This window comes from Populus euphratica, unplaced genomic scaffold (genome assembly GCF_000495115.2).
Source record: "Populus euphratica unplaced genomic scaffold, PopEup_1.0 scaffold409.1, whole genome shotgun sequence".
In the NCBI taxonomy this organism is placed as follows: Eukaryota; Viridiplantae; Streptophyta; class Magnoliopsida; order Malpighiales; family Salicaceae; genus Populus; species Populus euphratica.
In genome coordinates, this window is record NW_011500299.1 from 13,149 (window position 1) to 15,788 (window position 2,640).

A 2,640-nucleotide genomic window follows, 5' to 3' on the forward strand; every position below is an offset into this window, starting at 1 on the left:
CAAGTATGGGCTTGTTGCAGGTTAGTTTCTAGCCTAAAAAAATACCATAAAGTTATTATTTTATTATTTTATTATTATTATTATTATTACATTTGGTCAAAGCTTCTCACACATAAAAAAATAAAAAAATATATCATTTTATCCATTTTGAGATTTAGACATTCCTTTTAATTATTGATGTACTTTTAGATTTTTAATGTTGGCATTCATAAAAAAAATTAAAAATATTTTTTATATAACATGCATCTATTTTTAGGTTTTATAATTTATTTTTAAAATGTATCAAATTTGACTCTTGTTAAAAGGTTTAAAAAAAATGACATGCTAAAATCTATTTTTTAAAAAAAATCTCTTTTAAAAAATAAATATTTTATTATTCACGTATCGTATAGTACTTTCAAATAAATAACTCATAACTAATTATTATCCAAAAAATTAATAAAAAGTAATACTTATTTTTCTTAATTTAAAAAAAAAAATTATTTTCAAGTCTTTATAATAGAGAGACCTCTCGAGATATATATATATATATATATATATATATATATATATATATATATATTAAAATAAAATTTGAATAGCTTGCCTATATAATAATCAATAAGTTCTGATATTTAAGACCTGAGATACCTTAAATATCCCCCCTGGGATTTTAATTTTCTTACCCGCCTATAAATCAAATATATGCACTTCTAGCCTCATCGCAACTCGGAAACTAAAAACTCTTTAACAAGTTTGACAACCCAATTTAAAAGCACTTGTGTATTTACCCTATTGTACCATCGTAATTTAGCTCTTGCTCTTGAAAGTGACTCCCACCCATGAATCAAGTCTAGAGTGTATTTAAAAGCACAGACCAAAAGTTGGGTTTATTTTTTCTTATTAATGTGGTGAAATAATCTGAAGAGTTAATTTCTTTACAATCCAGCATATAATTGCAGTGCTTAGCCACAAATTATTTGCTTTGAACAACGGAAAAAATATAAATATGTATATGTAACTCACAATGAGAAAAGAGAGGAGAACATTAAAGGGGAAAAAAACTAAAAGAATAATTAGAAGACTATTTTGCAGATCGCTAGCTGCTTACTTCCCAAAAAGCTGCCGACGGCTTCTTCCAGGCTTGGTTCGTCTACCAGCTGCCTCACCAATCACAATCTCATCAACTAAATCCTTGAAGACCAAACGCTCAACATCTAACACCACGCCAGAAGTCTCACTATGGAAATCTATCCAGCTCTCTGACCGATGCATCACATCATAGCACAAAATGCTTTTCAAACCATCCTCCTCTAAGCTGCATTCTGATTTCTTGACTAGAAGGTGCTCCATCTCTGAACATAATTCTTTCAGAAGCTTTTGAGCACTGAGGGTCTTCTTCGCTAGCTTATCAGACTTCAACCATGGCTCAGGAGAGGGCTCCACTAATGCCAACTTTTTGACAAGAATCTCATTAACAGCATCAAATATGAGCTTCCGATGAAACTTCTCTGGGTTTGGCTTTGAATGGAAGGACTTTCCGGGGCTGCATTCTTCATTTGAAACCTTATTGCTGGCCTTGGTTTGCTCCAATACAAAGAATAACTCAGGGTTAATGGGGTGACCTGATGGGTGGAGTTGAAATGTTGACAGGCCAGAACTAAGGTCTCTAAGTAGAAGGCCAGACGCTAACAAAATCTCTGAAATGTATCTGTGGTCAGGATTTGTGTTCTCACAAAGTGATGCTATGTAATCTGTGCTGGATTCATCGTGAGTGGAGTTCAATTGTCTAAGCTTTTGTACCAAATTCTCAATTTTTTGTAATTTCTTGCGATTGATATCTGAGGAGAGGCCAGAAGCCACACTGTTAGACAACAAGTTGTCTGCAGGATTCCACTGATCTTCACTCTGTTGGTAATGGAAATCTTTGGGGACATCTCCTGCAATGATAAATAAAAAATAATAAGCGGTAACAAAAGGTGTCATTGTTTTATGTTCTGTTCTATACCTTTAGCTACCACGTACTCCATATATATTATAACACAAAGTAGGCCCTAGGCCAGGTATCGAAACCCAGAATCATACTAGAACGATAACCCATGGATCAAACATAACTCTCCAGTTACAACTAATATATCCAACCTATTCTAAACAAACAAGATTAAACAGAATATGTAGCAATGGCAAACATTCTTTTTGTAGAACTTCTCTCAGAGTCTGTTGACCAGCTGTTGGGATAAAGCAGAATGAAAGTAATGAAAGTAATGAAAGTAAAATGACAACTTGAACATGATGATGAGGAAACTGTTTGTCCTTTTTTTCTTCTTTGCAACATCGTAGTTTCTTTTTTATTAATAACAGGTCCAATGAGTACTTTTTAACGAAACTGTTCAACTGCCTGAAAATCTCAAAAACTTCAATCATTGACTGTATAAATATAAGCAGCTATTCCCTCACTGCCTGATATATTTCCTGAATATGTTGCAAAGAATATAGACACAGATGCTACATGGGTTTTTTAGAAGCCAATAGCGAAACCTAAAAAACTTGAGGCCAGATAAAAACTACATGTAGCAAGTTGAGAATCTATCCCCACAAATACATGGTTTCAAAGATACTAGACCAGATAAACATGTGGTTAAATTGAGGGGGGGGGGGGCG

General features: G+C 33.3%; 1 protein-coding gene across 3 annotated transcripts in view; it reads right to left on the reverse strand.

The window, feature by feature from the left end:
• Positions 1 to 842: 842 nt before the first annotated feature.
• Positions 843 to 2,640, reverse strand: part of LOC105113329 (protein LONGIFOLIA 1-like) — a 6,669-nt gene continuing 4,871 nt past the window's right edge. For all 3 annotated transcript variants that reach the window (XM_011009472.1, XM_011009471.1, XM_011009470.1), the window contains one exon: positions 843 to 1,919. In XM_011009472.1, coding sequence (XP_011007774.1) covers positions 1,087 to 1,919 — 833 coding nt within the window. In that variant the 3' untranslated portion in view covers positions 843 to 1,086. The remainder of the gene's footprint in view (positions 1,920 to 2,640) is intronic.